This window comes from Pseudonaja textilis, chromosome 12 (genome assembly GCF_049901715.1).
Source record: "Pseudonaja textilis isolate UNSWEBS1 chromosome 12, rPseTex1.2, whole genome shotgun sequence".
NCBI lineage: Eukaryota > Metazoa > Chordata > Lepidosauria > Squamata > Elapidae > Pseudonaja > Pseudonaja textilis.
The window spans coordinates 20911118-20925241 of record NC_142001.1 but is presented as its reverse complement, the minus strand read 5'-3'; the positions used below and the strand labels follow the sequence as shown (position 1 = coordinate 20925241).

General features: G+C 56.3%; 2 protein-coding genes across 7 annotated transcripts; both read left to right on the top strand.

Moving 5' to 3' along the window:
• The first annotated feature begins 3781 nt into the window (after positions 1-3781).
• LOC113446768 (E3 ubiquitin-protein ligase TRIM15-like) lies at positions 3782-7852 on the top strand. Its single transcript, XM_026716558.2, has 6 exons — positions 3782-4319; positions 4428-4646; positions 5301-5323; positions 6033-6148; positions 6799-6831; positions 7209-7852. Exons 2-6 carry the CDS (start codon positions 4431-4433, stop codon positions 7700-7702), a joined length of 882 nt encoding a protein of 293 aa, XP_026572343.2. The 5' UTR covers positions 3782-4319; positions 4428-4430; the 3' UTR covers positions 7703-7852.
• Positions 7853-8328: 476 nt separating this feature from the next.
• Positions 8329-13863, top strand: LOC113446830 (UAP56-interacting factor-like). 6 transcript variants are annotated; one of them, XM_087941198.1, is made up of 10 exons: positions 8329-8482; positions 9486-9614; positions 10378-10520; positions 10643-10764; positions 11169-11238; positions 11653-11699; positions 11782-11856; positions 12525-12636; positions 13175-13288; positions 13413-13863. In XM_087941198.1, exons 1-9 carry the CDS (start codon positions 8386-8388, stop codon positions 13268-13270), a joined length of 891 nt encoding a protein of 296 aa, XP_087797324.1. In that variant the 5' UTR covers positions 8329-8385; the 3' UTR covers positions 13271-13288; positions 13413-13863. The 6 variants fall into 6 exon arrangements, with proteins under 6 accessions (XP_087797324.1, XP_087797326.1, XP_026572445.1 ...); XM_087941200.1 differs by having other exon boundaries at positions 8332-8482; positions 11656-11699; XM_026716660.2 differs by having other exon boundaries at positions 8332-8482; positions 11656-11699; positions 13175-13863.
• The last annotated feature ends 261 nt before the right edge of the window (positions 13864-14124 follow it).

Genomic DNA, 14124 nt, shown 5'->3' with positions numbered 1-14124 from the left:
GAGGGGGCGCGGGGGAGGGGACCGGGGGCGGCAGCGACGAGGACGACGAGGAGCCGCCCCCGACCCCTCCCGCGCCGCCCGCGCCGCCCGCCCCCGCCGCCGCCTCTCCTCCTCGCTGCTGGCCGCGCAGGACCGCCGCCTTGACCGGCCGCCATCGCCGCCGCCGCCCCGCCACAATGCTCGCGGCGGCCGCCTCTGCGCAGGCGCGGCGGCGGCGGGGCGCGGCCCGTGCGCAGGCGCGCGTCCAGGAGGCGGGGCCGGGGGCTGAGTGGGCGGGGCCGGATTGCCCGGGCGGCGCTTCGGTCCTCGCGATCTGCGCTGGCGCTTCGTTCTTGGATGCATCGGATTGATTGCCTTTGTGTGCCGCCCGGCTCGGCTTCCTCGCCGTCCTTTCTTCCGATGCACGGAAAGGCGTTTTATTTGTCTGTCTGTCTGTCTGTCTATCTATCTATCTATCTATCTATCTATCTATCTATCTATCTATCTATCTATCTATCTATCTATCTATCTATCCATCCATCCATCCATCCATCCATCCATCAAGCAAGTATTAGATAACAGGTACAAGTATAAGCATGGATATGAATACATGAAGCGGATAGGAAAAAGAAAGGAAGAATAGGACAGGGACGGTAAGCACGTTGCGGGGGCTTAGGCCCGCATTTCCTTGGAAGGAGGAATGGTGGAAGGGAGCGCTGTAGGAGAACGCCCGCCTCCCCCTCCTTCCAGGCTGCCTAAATGAGGCGGGAGGGGGGCTGGGGTAATTAAAAGTCCCATGAAATGTCCCAAAAGGGCTTTTTATATTCCCCCCACCCCAAGAGGCAGGCTGGGCTTTCTGGTTTTTTCCCTGAAGACCTTTCGCTCCTCATCCAAGACGCTTCTTCAAGTTCTAAGGGAAGAAGCATCTTGGATGAGAAGCGAAAGGTCTTCAAAGAAAAACCAGAAAGTCCAGTTTGGCTCTTGGGGGAAAAAAGAAAAAAGAAACCACCCCTGGGACAAACCTGACCTGGAGGACGGAGAATCTCCATAGACATCCGGGGCAACGAAGATGCTGACTGTTGCTAAACAGTAACGGCAACCAAGAGTCATTAAAATTGGGGTCCTGCCCCAGATCACTTTTGAAAAAGGCCCCGAGTCTTCCTGGAGCTTCCGCTGAAATAGACCCACCAATCCTCTACTTCTGGCCTGGAAACAAGACCCTCTTCCCCTCTTCCTCCTGGCAGCCCCTATTACTTCAGGAAGGCCAGAGGGGGAGGAGTCAACACCCCCCCCACACACAAAAAAGTTTTAAAGCTGAATCGGTTGTTCCTCGCCCCCTCCCTGGGTGGCGGGGGGGGGCATCCCAAGCCCAGTCTCAAACCTGGGAACTTTGCAACAGGTGGAATTTTCTTTCTGCGTCTTTTTAAGGGGCCCGCTTAATTTCTGGTAGGGGAATCCCAGGCCTCGTAAATCCACACATCTGAAAAGTTGCCAAGGATACACAGAGATTGTGCCAGTGTTGCACCACCAGAAGTGTTTCAGAAACAATCCTGATACAAGACAGCCACTGCGTTTGTTTAACACAGGGACAACATTTACCATACATAGATATCAACAAGTACATTTTAATCCATGTATGCTTCACGGGAGGGTCCGAGCTGCCCCAGGGGCTTTAGACATCAGAGGAGAATGTCCTGTCCTCTGGGCAAAGCTGAGAAGGTTTAAAAGTCCGTTTGTGACCATCGTTCTCCAGTTGCTTGTGTGTCCAAGTTTGAGAGGCCCTACTTTAGTGTAATGTGTGAACCTGGAATGCCCGTGTAAAGATGAGCAGTCTTGCCCCGAAGGCCTGCAGGAAACACAACCAGATGAGTAAATCAATTTTATTGTTAAAGCTACATTAACAGAACATTGCAAGTACTGGAAGTACAATTCTTACACACACACACACACACAAACTCACTTTTGCTATACAGTCCAAGAAACTAGGGGTGAGGGTTCAAGTGGTTTTCTAGATTTTTGCAGGAAAGATGGGAAGTTGGATATTTAGGGCACCTCAAATGATGCACCCAGAACAACTGAAGACAAAAGCCCACATTTGTAAGGAGATAAGATGTTATCCGGTATGATACACAGGTAAAGGTAAAGGTTCCCCTCCTTGCACATCCGTGCTAGTCGTTCCTGGCTCTAGGGGGCGCTGTTCATCTCCATTGCAAAGCCAAAGAAGAAGACGTCTCCGTGGTCATGTGGCCGGCAGGACTAAACGCCTTTGAAGGCGCACCGAACGCCGTTCCCTTCCCACCAAAGGGGTCCCCGTTTTTCTACTTGCAGTTTTTACATGCTTTCAAACTGCTAGGTTGGCAGAAGCTGAGACAAGGAACGGGAGCTCCCTCCGTTATGCGGTGCTAGGGATTCGAACTGCCGACCTTTCTGATCGACATGCTCAGCCTCTTAACCCCTGAGCCACCGCGTCCCTATCGTACACACTAGTAACTCTTTAAACTTCACTGGGTCAACTCTGGGACCCCCCCCCCAAGCTGCCCTCCTGGGCTTCCTCCAGGTTGAATTGAGACCAATATTTGGTGGCTGTAATAATAGCTGAGAAATTCTGTAGGGCTAATTCTGTGGGGGGTGGGCAGCCCATTGGAAGACCCTGGTCTCCAGCTCCCCTCCTTGCCAATCTCTGTCCCTTTAGGAGCAAGTGGTCCAATGGCTGAGGCAGGTGAGCTGCCCTTCACCTGCCCCTTTGCTGCTGTTAAAGGACCGGAAATGGGGCCTGTTCCAAAGGCAGAACTCTAAACGGGCTTTGAGAAAAACCTGGAGAGATTCAGTTGCAGAAACCCAGAGAGGAGGAGGAGGAGGAGGAGGCGCAAATGGAACATTTTCCCGGCCAAAGAAGAAGTGGGGCTCCTGAAGACTCCACTCCCTCCAGGGGGCCGCAGGGCGATTCTTCTCCCAGCAGGATCAGCCCTGTAGGGATCCAGGAGGGGCTTAACCGAATCATTAGGAGCTCATTGGCAGGCAGGAAATCACTAGAGGCTCTTATTTAAGTGGGGGGGGGAAGCCGTAAGGAGGCAGCCTGAGCAGCCATTTGTGAGAAACGGGGTTGGGGGCATTTTGGGCGAAGGCCACAATGGATACGGGGAAGATCTCGGAATACCTTCCAGATGCAGCTACCTGCACTCTATGCATGCGTGTGTTCCACGAGCCGGTGACTTTAAACTGCGGCCATAACTACTGCCACGCTTGCATCCAGAAGCACTGGGGAGGTGCGCAGAGCAACGTGGCTTGCCCCCAGTGCCACCAGAGGTTCGATCATGTGACCCTGATGCTCAACAGGCAACTGGGCAACGTTGCCTGGCTCATCAGAAAGCTGCAAGACAAGGGGGTGTTGAAGAAACCCAGCCGGGGGTTTTGCGAGGCTCACAAGCAGCTGCTGACCGTCTTCTGCCAGAAGGACCAGGCGCTCCTCTGCGCCGAGTGCCTGATTTCCCCGGATCACACCGGCCACACCCTGGCTTCTCTGGAAGGGGCAGCCCAGGCGGCCAAGGTAGGGAGGGTCTCCTCTGGCTGCAGGGGAAGCGAACAAGCCTCCTTTCGAAGGAAGTTGCTTCCCACGTGCAGTGGACTTGGTGGTTGGGGAGGCTGACCTGGCCTTGGGTGTGGCTCCTGTGACTCCAGCAGAAAAGGGGTGTCGGCTGTTGGGTTAAGATAACTCTGCTTAACTCTGGTGAGTTTAATAAGCCATGTGGGTTGAGTTCATGGACCCACGATAAGGCAACCAACAAACCATGTTATACCTTGGGACAAGGCTCTCCAACCTTGGCCACTTTAAGCCTGGAGGACTTCAGCTCCCGGAATTCCCCAGCCAGCGTTGCCAATTCTGGGAGTTGAAGTCCTCCAGGCTTAAAGTGGCCAAGGTTGGAGACCCCTGCCCTGGGATGCTCTGTGGTCCTGTACCAGCTACACTGAAGTAGTTCAAATGTTTGCTTACAGGACAGCAGCCAGTGAGCCCAGCAACTTCACAGGCTGAAGGGATATACTACAACTTTGCCCCGTGTAGAAGTTACTTGCACTCATGTGCAGGCCTTAACTGAGGAGGTAGCTTGTCTCCCGACAGATATTCAGGGTGCAGCCAACTCCAGGAGGGCCGCCCAATAGCCCTCAGGGCTGGGAGGGGCCTTGCTCTGCGTCCCTCCGAGATCAAAGGCAGCTCCAGTTGCAGTAACTGCCTCTTTCTTGCAGACCAAAGTCCGGGTGTTTCTGGACCTTCTGAAGATTCAGAAGGCCCACATCCGAGACAGCTTTTCAGACGCACGCGAACCGAGAAAGAAAACCTGGAGGTAGGGCTTCTCTGGTGGGAGGAGCCAGGGCTGGTCTGGCAGGAGAGGTCTCCTTCCTTCCTTCCTTCCTTCCTTCCTAAGATGGTTTGGGGTTTGTTTTTTTTAAAGAAAATGATGGACCGTGAGAATCAGAAGTTTCGCTCGGGATATAAGGAGATGTATGAGCTGGTGAAGACGGTTCAGCTGGACCAAAGGCTGGCAGCCAAAGGGATCAGCGAGGAGATCGAGGAAGAGCTGGCCCGACTGGCTAAGAACCACAGCGCAGTCCGGGCCTTCGCCAAGGGGCTGGAGTGGAAGTTCGAAGAACCCGCTTATGAATTCCTGATGGTAGGCTGGTCGGCAGCCCACAGGCGGCGGGAGGGGCCCCCATGCGGGAAGTGGGACGCAAGGCAGGCCATTCGACGGCCGCAGCCTCCTTGCAAGACCAGGGTTTGAAAGCGGTGGAGGTTTCTTCACTAAGCAAAAGCTTCTGGGTTTGGTGATGGCTTTTCCTGGAGGGTGGGGTGGGTGGGTGGGTGTTCCCCATTCGGGGGGGCTATTCCTGCCTCTCTGCTCACGGCCTTCGGGTCACATAAACCAGGAAGGAAGGTCGCCTCTAGGAAGACGCTCAACCTCATGCCGGAGAAAGAGGGCCCCCTTTCTGGGGCCCAGAAGGGTGAGGTTCAGGGATGAGCAACCCCCCTGCCTGGGTGGGGGCAGAGCCAGGCCGGGCCTCCAGCTCCAGGTGGACTCATTTTGCCTCCCTATTCCATTCCAAGCCCAGCGGATTGGACCCCTTGGAAAAAAGGATTCCGAGCCCTTCCATGCAGGAGTCGTGCTGGTGGGGAATTCTGGGGGCTGAAGTCCACGGGTCTTAAAGCGACCAAGGTTGGATGCTAGCCCTACTTGAATGCTTGCTTGTGATCAAAAGAGGAGGACCCTCGTTTGCTCTTGCCATTAAGCCTGTTTTACAGCCACTGACTTTCCCCTCTTTCCTTCCAGGATATCAAAGAGGTGATGGCCAGGTACGTAAAGCTTCCCCCGTCTCCCAGCTTCCTTTGTCGCCATATTAGGCTGCCGTGCTATGCACCGACTCCTTGGGCTGGACCAAAAGGCATTCAAAGGGTGGGGGCTGCATCCGGTGATGGTTAAGGAGGGCGAATCCCCTGTTGCTTTTTAGGCCCTGTATTTCCTGCTGGGGCTCAGGAGCGTTGCTTTTTAAAATGCTTTGTAGGTGAAATCAGTAGCAAATTAGTCCTTGTGACGGACAGGAACTGCAGGCTGCAGTTGTTTTGGTGGCATGATGTTGGCCTATTGGCCTAAACAGGTTTAAGTTAAGTGGCTTTATTGTAAGTTAGTCTTGTTGCCTAAGGTTTAATGTCTGCTTCATAGCCTGAACTCAGCTACAGAGGGGTTGTAAATGATAGTTAATCCACACCTCTCCCTAACCCCAGTGCAAACAAAATAATACGATTTAGTGCAATGTATGAGAATCTACCAACTCGATTTTTCCAGTTCTCCTCATGAAGCTGGGCTCCTTCCCAAATCTGACTATTCTTGAGGCACATTCTTTATTTTTCCCTTTGCTCTACATCAAAAAGATTCGTGATTTGTCCCCTTGAGCACTCGTGGGCAGGAAAACTCTGCAGTCTGCCTGCTGCTGTTCCCAGAATGCTGAAGGTTTCCTGCCCACTTGGGCGAGCGGATAATACTTTCCCTGCTGGGTGTCCGTAGGTGCAAAGAACTTCTGGCTCAGCCTCCCGAAGGAAACTTCCCCCCCTACAAAGAGAAAATGTGGGATCTCTCCATCAGAAGCCTTTTTGTGGACGATACGTTGAAGAGGTGCAAAGGTAAGGATTTGCTCTGGAGCAGTTTTAGAAGTCCCGCTAAGCAAATACCACGGAGTAGAGTGCAAAACCGAGGGAATTTGAGCGGAGGTGTGAATAGGATGGCAAGGTTTATTTCAGTCGAGGCTCTGACATTGGGCGGCTTCGCTGCACCCCCCCCCCCCCAGCATTTCCTGGGCCAGGGCTGTGAAAGCTGCCCTCAGGCTGCCCCACGAGGAGCAAATGTGTTTGTAACGCCTGGTTGAGAGGCAGCCCCTCCCAGGGTTTTGCTAAATTGTCGTCTGTTGAGTGAGCCATGATTGCTTGGACTGTGTGGTAAAACAGGCTAAGATGAAGAAGACATTTGCGGTGTTTCAGGTACGTGAAGAAGAGTCCAAGGGCTGATTCCGAGGGGTTGAACCGCTGACGACCCCGGCCAGGCCAGGCGGAGGGAGGGTGGGGGGCCTTTGAGCTGGGCAAGGAAACAGAAGGGGGATTTCTGGGTAGGAACCCCCCACCCCAAGATGATTAGCCAATAGTAGGCCTGAGGGCAAACTGTCCAAGGAAGGTTTTTCCCCCTCTCCATACCAATGAGAGGAAATGACGTCTCCACATTTCTTACCATTTTTTCCAAAAACGCCGCCTCTCTTTCTCTTGCCTGTCTCTCTCCCCAGATGCCCTCCCACTGGTGTACGTGTGGGAAAGAGGTGAGTCCTTGGAAGGGGGAGGGGGTGGGGAAAGTGGACCGACCATGATTGATTGCCTAAATGGGGGCGGGTGGCGGGGAACGACTCCAACTTGTCAACTTTAAGATCTGGTGGACTTAAGCAGCTCCCAGGTGTAGAGGGGAGCCCCCCACTTCCCCCTGCCATGCGTGCTGGCTTCCGGAAGGGGAATAAGGGCTGCCCCCCCCCCCAAGAATTCCTAGCCTGCCTTGTGGGACAAAAGTCAATGGATACCTGGACTCCGACTCCCAGCAACCGGAGCAAAGCTGGAGAGATTCGGATTTAGCTCCCTTGGTGTGTGTGTGTGGGGTGGGGGGGGGTTCAAATTTCTGACAGGGCTGTCCCTCCTCCTTTTGAAGCCAACGTGACCATGGACCGCCTGACCGCCCATCCGCACCTGCTGCTGTCCGCCTCCAAGAAGATCGTGACTCACGACGCCACCCCCAGCGGGCTGCTCCCTGGCCGCCAGGCCTTCGACACCACGCCCTGCATCCTGGCGGAGAAGGGGTTCACAGGGGGGCGGCACTGCTGGCAGGTGGAGGTGGCCTCGAGGGGCCGCGGCTGGGCCTTCGGGGTGATGAAGGACTCGGTGTCCCGGAAGGGGCCGGTGGGCATCTCCACAGACGAAGGCATCTGGGCGCTGCTGCCCGAACACCTGCCTCCCGCCGAGCCTGAGCTCAGCATCTGCAGCTTCCGCCTCTACCTGGACTACGAGGGCGGCACCATCCACTTCTTTGACGGGGTGACGCGGGAGCCGGTGGCGCTGCTCTCCTACGCCGTCTTCCTGGGCGAGAGGGTCTTCCCCTTCTTCAAGCTGGAGGAGCCCAGCTCCCAGATGTGCATCGTGCCCTGAGCGCCGCGAGGGCGCTTCGGGTCTCTAACACCCGGATGGGGGGAGGTTTGGCGGAGAGAAGAGGGTCTCCCTCTGGCTGCTGGAAGCCGGAGCGCGGCCACCATTCTGAGGATGCCACGACTAAAGATGAATAAAGATTGCGTTTTTTAATCTCGGGTCTTGGCGGTGTTTTCTTTCCACCCTGGGAGCGGGGCCGTTGGGGAGGCGGGACAGGTGGGACCCTCGGCCAGCCGGAGTTCCCTTTCGGGGGCGGGAAGCGCGTGGGGAGGGGGGCTGGTGGTCGTCCAACGGGGGCATCAGCAGCAGCGCCTGCCGCCTCCCTCCCTCCCTCCGGCAGGAGAAGCGGGGTAAGGGGGCGCGACCCCCGCCAGGCCCGTCCTGGCTTCGGTCCTGGCCGGGCGTCCCGGGCTCCGCTCCTGGGGAGGCCTGGCGGGAAACCCTCGGGGCCCGCGAGGGGGGCGAGCCTCCCGGGGGCTGCCCCCGCTTCCTCGAAGGGACATTGCGGGGCTTTGGAAGGGCGCCGCAGGGAAAGACCCCCCCCTCCGTCCGCGGCTGCTCGCCCGACTTTCCGGGCTGGGCCGGGGCGGCTCCGAGGGGCGAGGCGGGCGACCCCCGGGGGCGGGGCGGGGGCGGGGATGTCCCGAGGCGGCTAAACCTGCCCTCTTCCCCGTCGGTCGCGAGCCATGGAGGTGCCGGGCGCCGGGCAGCAGGAGCCGGGCGCGGCCGCCCCCGCCGCCGCCGCCGCCGCCGCCCCCGGCGAAGAGATCGACCTGTCCCTGGGTGAGATTTCGGCTCCCTCCCGGGGAAGGGTCGGGGGCTGCGCCTTGTGAGGCCAGGGCTGCCCCCTCGCTTGGGGACAGGAGGGCGGGGGGAGCCGCAGCTAAAACGCCCCCTGGCAGCCCTTCAGCCGCCCGGTGGGCAAATGGGTCGGGGGGCGTCCGAGAGTCAAGGAAAGTGGCTTCTCGCGGAGCTCCGGATCCCCCAAACCTTCTCCCTGTTCCATGCTGTGCAACTCGGCCGAAGCCCACCCCCATCCCGGAAACAGAGACTTCAGCCCCCCCTCCCCTCCCCACCGGTGGGCTGTTCTCCCCTTCACTTTCCTGCCTCTTCCAGACCCCTCCAGGCCTCTCCCGGAGCTTCGGGCTCTCCCCCTTCCAGCTCCTCAAGGGGCATCTGGGACCCCTGCTGCGCCTCCCCCCCCCACCCAAGCGCCCAGGGCCAGAAATAGAGCCGGCGTCCTGCCAGCGCCTCGCTGGAAAGGGATGAGCCGCTCTGCCAAGCATTTTCCTGGCACCGGTCACATCCCAGCCCTCCTGAAGTCAGCCGGCTGGAAATACCTCCCGGTGGCCCGAACTGTTTTCCAACCACCACCCCCTCCTTACCGGAGCTGCGCTGGAAAGAGTTAAACTTCCTTGTGCAAGTTCAGAGGCCTCCAAACTTGGCCACTTTAAGACTTGTGGACTTCAACTTCCAGAATTCTGGGAGTTGAAGTCCACCGCTCTTAAAGTGGCCAAGTTTGGGAGACCTCTGTGCTAGTTAGGAGTTCCATAGGCAAGGAAACTGCTCCCCCGCCCCCCAAAAACCTACTTGGGGCACAATGTCCCATCTTGCTTCTGGCCAGTGTCCTGTGTCCCCAAAATGTGAGGATTTGGGTCCTTAACCAAAGAACAAAATTTGCCAGTATGGTAATGGACCCCTTGCAACCTGCTGGGCGTTTCCCTATTGAAAGCTCCTTGGGAATGCCAGGGAAAGTGTGGGGCACTGGTGTCTCTGCCCTCTTTAGATGACATCATCAAGCGTCACCAGGCCCAGCCGAACCGGAAACCCTGGCAGCACCAGCCGAAGACCCAGAACCAGGCCTCTGGCAGCAGGAGGCCTCGATTCCAGAGCTGGGGGCCACCAAGCCTGCCAGGTGGGTGGAAGGCACTGGGGAAGGAGAGAGCCAGCCAAGGGGACTTGGGCCCTTCGCTCTTTGGTGCGGAAGGAGCTGGCACAGAGAACCGACTTCAAGACTGCTGGCAAAGAATAGCCTCCCTCTGGAGCAGAGGGGGCTTGGGGAACAGCGCCAGGAGGGTGTGGCTGTACCCAGGCTGCATTCGGGGGCTCTGCTTGGGGCAAGGGGATTCAACGAATTTGGGGTGGGCTTGGCAGGTATGAAAGGTCTCAGATTGAGGAAAACCTCGTTTAAGAAACTGGCCTGTGGATGGAAGCAACGTGGTTGCATTAAAAAGAAGGCGAAAGTCAGACGGGGGATTCAGCCGGTTCGGATCGGTTCTCGAGAACCGGTAGCAGAAATTTTGAGTAGTTCGGAGAACCATAAAATCCCGCCTCTGACTGGCCCCGCCAACCCCATCTCTTCTCCGCCTCCCATCAAGTCCCAGCTGATCGGCTGGGTCTCCTTTGGTTGCCCTGCCCAGGAGAACGGAGCTGGAAAGCAGGTTAGAGAAGGAGGATTTTGAAGTATCCTTCCCCTGCCCCGCCCACCAAGCCACCAAGCCCCGCCCACAGAACTGGCAGTAAAAAATGTGAATGCCACCGCTGGTCTGGAGCAATTCCTCCCAAGGGTGTGCAGGGTGTGTGTGTGAATTCCACTAGGGGAGGAGGTAGAATACATTCTACCCAGGAACTCAAATCAAAGTTGGTGTGTGTGTGTGTGTGCGTGCGTGTTTCCTTAGGATCTAGCAGATTTCCCCAAGGATTTTGGAAGCCATCCTGGGCCAGGAAGCCTTTCTGGAGCAGGATGAGCACCCCAGGCCCAAGAGCAGCAGGGCAGATGAAGGGCAGGAGCCCCCTCAACCGGCCAGCCTTGGCCCAGCAGGTAGGAGCAGCAGCAGATCCCCCCCCCCTCTCTCCCCCCCCCTCCAAGAGGCTCTGAATCGAAGGCCAGCCCTGCGGAGGCCGGAGCTGCCAAGGTGGTGAGTTGCTGGGTATCTTTTCCAGGACAAGCCAGGGAAAGGCCCCCCGGGCAGGAATGGCAACAGAGCCCCCGCAGACTCTCAGCCCGAAGCCCCCGCAAGAGCCAAAGCCTTCAAAACAGCACGGACGCCTCTGCCATTTCGGAGGTTGGTGGGTTTAAACGTGGCCATCTCTGAGTTTTCACCAGGGGCAGGTGTTGGGGAGCGGGCAGGTGGGAGGCCCCAGGATGACATCGGTGTACCCCCAAACAAGGGGACCTCAAATTCCAAACGTTGCCCACACCTCAGTTCAGATTTGCAGGGGTCTCCAACCTTGGGCACTTTGTGTGGACTTCAACTCCCAGAATTCCTCAGCCAATCCTGGTCACTTTAAGACTTGGGAACTTCAACTCCCAGAATCCCTCAGCCAACCTTTGCTGGCTGAGGGATTCTGGGAGTTGAAGTCCCCAAGTCTTAAAGTGGCCAAGATTGGAGAGCCCTGGATTGCAGAGTTGGGAACAGCATCGATGGTTGGGTTTAACTGGGGACCCTTTTCTTTCTGCCAACCGCAGACCGTTCCGATCATTCAATCAAGGACGAGCTTTCCTCCAGAGCCAGGTCAAATTCAACTTCAACCAACGGGTCAGTTTTTCTTTCTTTAGCCATTTTGCCAGCGGCATGTTTTATTTTCCTTCGCTTCCTGCAATCACTCTGAAAATCCACTCTCTGCTATCTACCCATTTTAAAGATGAGGAGTTGAGGCATAACCAGCTGCCTGTGGTTACCAAGGGGGTTTTCCACCACCACCACCACCACCCCCCGTATGCTGGAAGCATTCAGAAACATGTGAATGAGGTCCAAGTTCTATCATTGTTTTAGGACAAATCATTGTTTCCCCCACAATCGCTGCCTTTGAACACGGGCCTTGCATCCATCCCTTTGTCCAATTTGTCTAATTCCAAGCTGGTAGCGCACCTGTTTTAGCCACTTAACAAACTGTCTCCTGTAAGCATTTTGCGTTCGTTTTTTTTACGCCTGTCCTTCCTGTCCCTCCAGCAGCAGATCAGGCCCAGGAGGGAGCAGAACCTCTCAAGAGTGAGAAGGTAAATAAATAGCAAAAAAAGGGTCCCTGTTGAGCCTTTTCATTGTCTCCACGGATTGATGGTGGCTTCGTTTTTTTGGCAGGGGGAGAATGCAGCCCAGTTCTGGAGCAGTCTTGACCGTCTCGGTGTCCAACCCCCAGGCAGGACACCCCCAGGGGTATGTTTCCTCCTTAAGACATGGATTTCGGGACCCTGGGACTGTGACTCTTGGACTCGTGGTCCTTTTATGGCTGCGTTGTCTCTGGAGATGCTCCACCCTTCAGGTCATAGTTGTCCCAAGGAGTCTTTCTCAAGAGGCAACTGGACTTTGTTTTCCCTTGAAGAGGTTTCTCTTCTCATCCAGGAAGTTTCTTCCATTCTGACTGCATGGTGTGGAATAAATCCTTCCTTTCTCCACCGTTCAGTCAGAACTGAAGAAGCTTCTCGGATGAGAAGTGAAACGGCTTCAGGGAAAAGCAAAGTCTACTTGCCTCTGGAGAAAGCACCTTTGGGATGATCCGCAGGAGGAATTTTCACCTGCACGCAAGGGAGGCACAAAAGGTGTTTAGCAGCACACGCAGACCAGGGTTTTGCATCTCTGAAAATGCTCATCACCTTTGACGCCACCAGGCAACCCCTCGAGGTCTCAGCAGATGAAAAAGATCCACGTGGTTTGGATCTTAGGTGGCCTGCAAGTCGAATGAATAAATAGATTTTGAAAGACCAGGTCAATCCCCTAGTCGAAGGGCCTCTTCGTTCCACATCTCTGTAGCCCGGCGTTTCTCCACTTTGGCAACTTGGAGGCGTGTGGACTTCAACCCCCAGAACTGTGTGGCTCTTTTGCAGGCCCGGACCGAAGCGCCCCTTCCTGAGAAGGCGGAATAGCCAGACCCCGCAGCTCCGCTGGCAGCCGAGAGGAGTGATGCTACGATTCAACTTCCGGGCTATGGCTAACCAGGTAGAGAGGCCTCCCAGGCCAGAAGTGGCCCCCTGGGGACCCCTCAAGGCCTCCGGGGTGCTGTGCCCTGGAAGGGAAGGGAGGGCCAGAGGAGATTCAGATCCAGATCAGGGATTGGGGGGCTGAAGTGATGGGGGAGGTTGAGATGGGGGCCATTGGACCGGCAGTCCTGTCCCGAGGGTCAGTGGAGACGGAGGATGTGACCTTCCGCAGCAAAAGGAAGTAGCGGTGTAGATTTCCCAGCCCGCCCAGAGGGATCTTTGGTGATCTTCTCCTCCTGGAACGGCCTAAGTGTTCCCCTGCTATCCCGTCAGGAACTGGACAGTCCAGTCTTGAGGACTTAAACCAGGGCTCTCCACCTGGAGCAAAGGATTCTGGGAGTTGGAGGGCCCGGAGAAGGCCTTCAAGATGGGGAAGGTTGGATGAGGCTAATTCCCATTCAGGGAGGGATCCTAATTCTGGCTCCTATCCGGGGAGTTTCCTCTTAGCTTCTCTTGCACAAACACAACTTGGCACCCGTTGTGTCTCCCTTCCTTAGACCAGCGTGACCCTGAATGAGCGATTCTCTGGGCTGAGGCACCAACGCCATTTTTCAGCAGAACGCAATGCCAGCCGGATGGTCACTCTGCCATGAGGCCAAAGCTGGAAAGAGGTCAGCCCTCCAAGGCCACCAATTGTCTGGGCCTGCCTGGGGAGGTCCCTCGCCAACTGCAGCTCGGGAGGCGTCTTCTCAACGGAGATGGTGACCTCCAAAGGCCCTTCTTTCACCTGCGCAGGGTCTCCAGCGGCCAAGCCTAAAAGCACCTGCCGAGGAAGCTCTCCAGCTCTTGGTCCTCCCCAGGAGAAGGCTTGGTCCTCAACACCTGGTACCTGCGTCTCTGCCCCTTCCTGGCCTCATGTGGATGGGGAGTCCATGGTCTACCGCCAAGGGTCACCCTTCCGAGTCAACTGAACCCAGAATTCCAACGGTTGCTTGTTTCTTTCTGTGTTTGGACTGGAAAGGACCTGTTTTGAGGCACCCGCATCCACAGGACTGGGAGGATGACATCACCTCTATAATGCGGTCCTCGTGCAGATGACGTAAATTGTGCCATTTATATACATCACATCGGAAGTCAGGATGTCTGGCCTCAGCACCGTCTCGACTGGATGCATCTATTTGGAGGACCGTATCATATTTTAGCAAACTTTATTTTTAGAAGGAATAAAGCTATTTTAGAGTCTGAATGAGCCGGGTGATTCTTGTCAGAATAATCACGGGCTTCCTTTTTAAAGCTGGTTTGTTTTGCACCAGGCCTTTAGCCAGCTTACTTGTGGGCAGCGGATGATGCTGGATTGTTCTCCACCTGCAGTTTTCTTGGCTCCCTTTCCCCTCTTCTCTCCCTCGGCTGAGAGTGAGGAGAAGGTTCAGTCCAAGGCCCGAGGCACTGCCTGGATCGGGTTTTCTCCCAGTGGGTGCAGCATGGTGACCGCTCCGTCTTGGGCCCT